This window comes from Acanthisitta chloris, unplaced genomic scaffold (assembly GCF_000695815.1).
Source record: "Acanthisitta chloris isolate BGI_N310 unplaced genomic scaffold, ASM69581v1 C16069321, whole genome shotgun sequence".
Classification (NCBI taxonomy): Eukaryota; Metazoa; Chordata; class Aves; order Passeriformes; family Acanthisittidae; genus Acanthisitta; species Acanthisitta chloris.
Window position 1 is genome coordinate 1 of NW_008697667.1, and position 290 is coordinate 290.

Consider the following 290-nt stretch of genomic DNA (forward strand, 5'->3'; position numbering starts at 1 on the left):
GTAAGGCAAAGGGAAGACATACCTGTCCTTTTTCAGCAGGTTCTTGGGCTTGCGCCGGGGTCGGTACTTGTAGTCGGGATGTTCCTTCATATGCTGCGCCCGCAGCCGCTTGGCCTCGTCGATGTAGGGGCGCTTCTCCGCCTCGGAGAGCAACTTCCACTCCGCTCCCAGCCGCTTGCTAATCTCCGAGTTGTGCATTTTGGGGTTCTCCTGGGCCATCTTCCGCCGCTGCCCGCGCGACCACACCATGAACGCGTTCATGGGGCGCTTCACCCGGTCCTGGTCCGAGC

The 290-nt window shown here is 61.4% G+C and overlaps 1 protein-coding gene across 1 annotated transcript; it reads right to left on the minus strand.

The window, feature by feature from the left end:
• Positions 1 to 6: 6 nt before the first annotated feature.
• Positions 7 to 285, minus strand: LOC103810349 (SRY-related protein CH2; the record flags this gene model as incomplete). Its single annotated transcript, XM_009083247.1, has 1 exon — positions 7 to 285. A coding segment is annotated over one exon (279 nt), but the record flags the coding sequence as incomplete, so codon positions are not given.
• Positions 286 to 290: the final 5 nt, after the last annotated feature.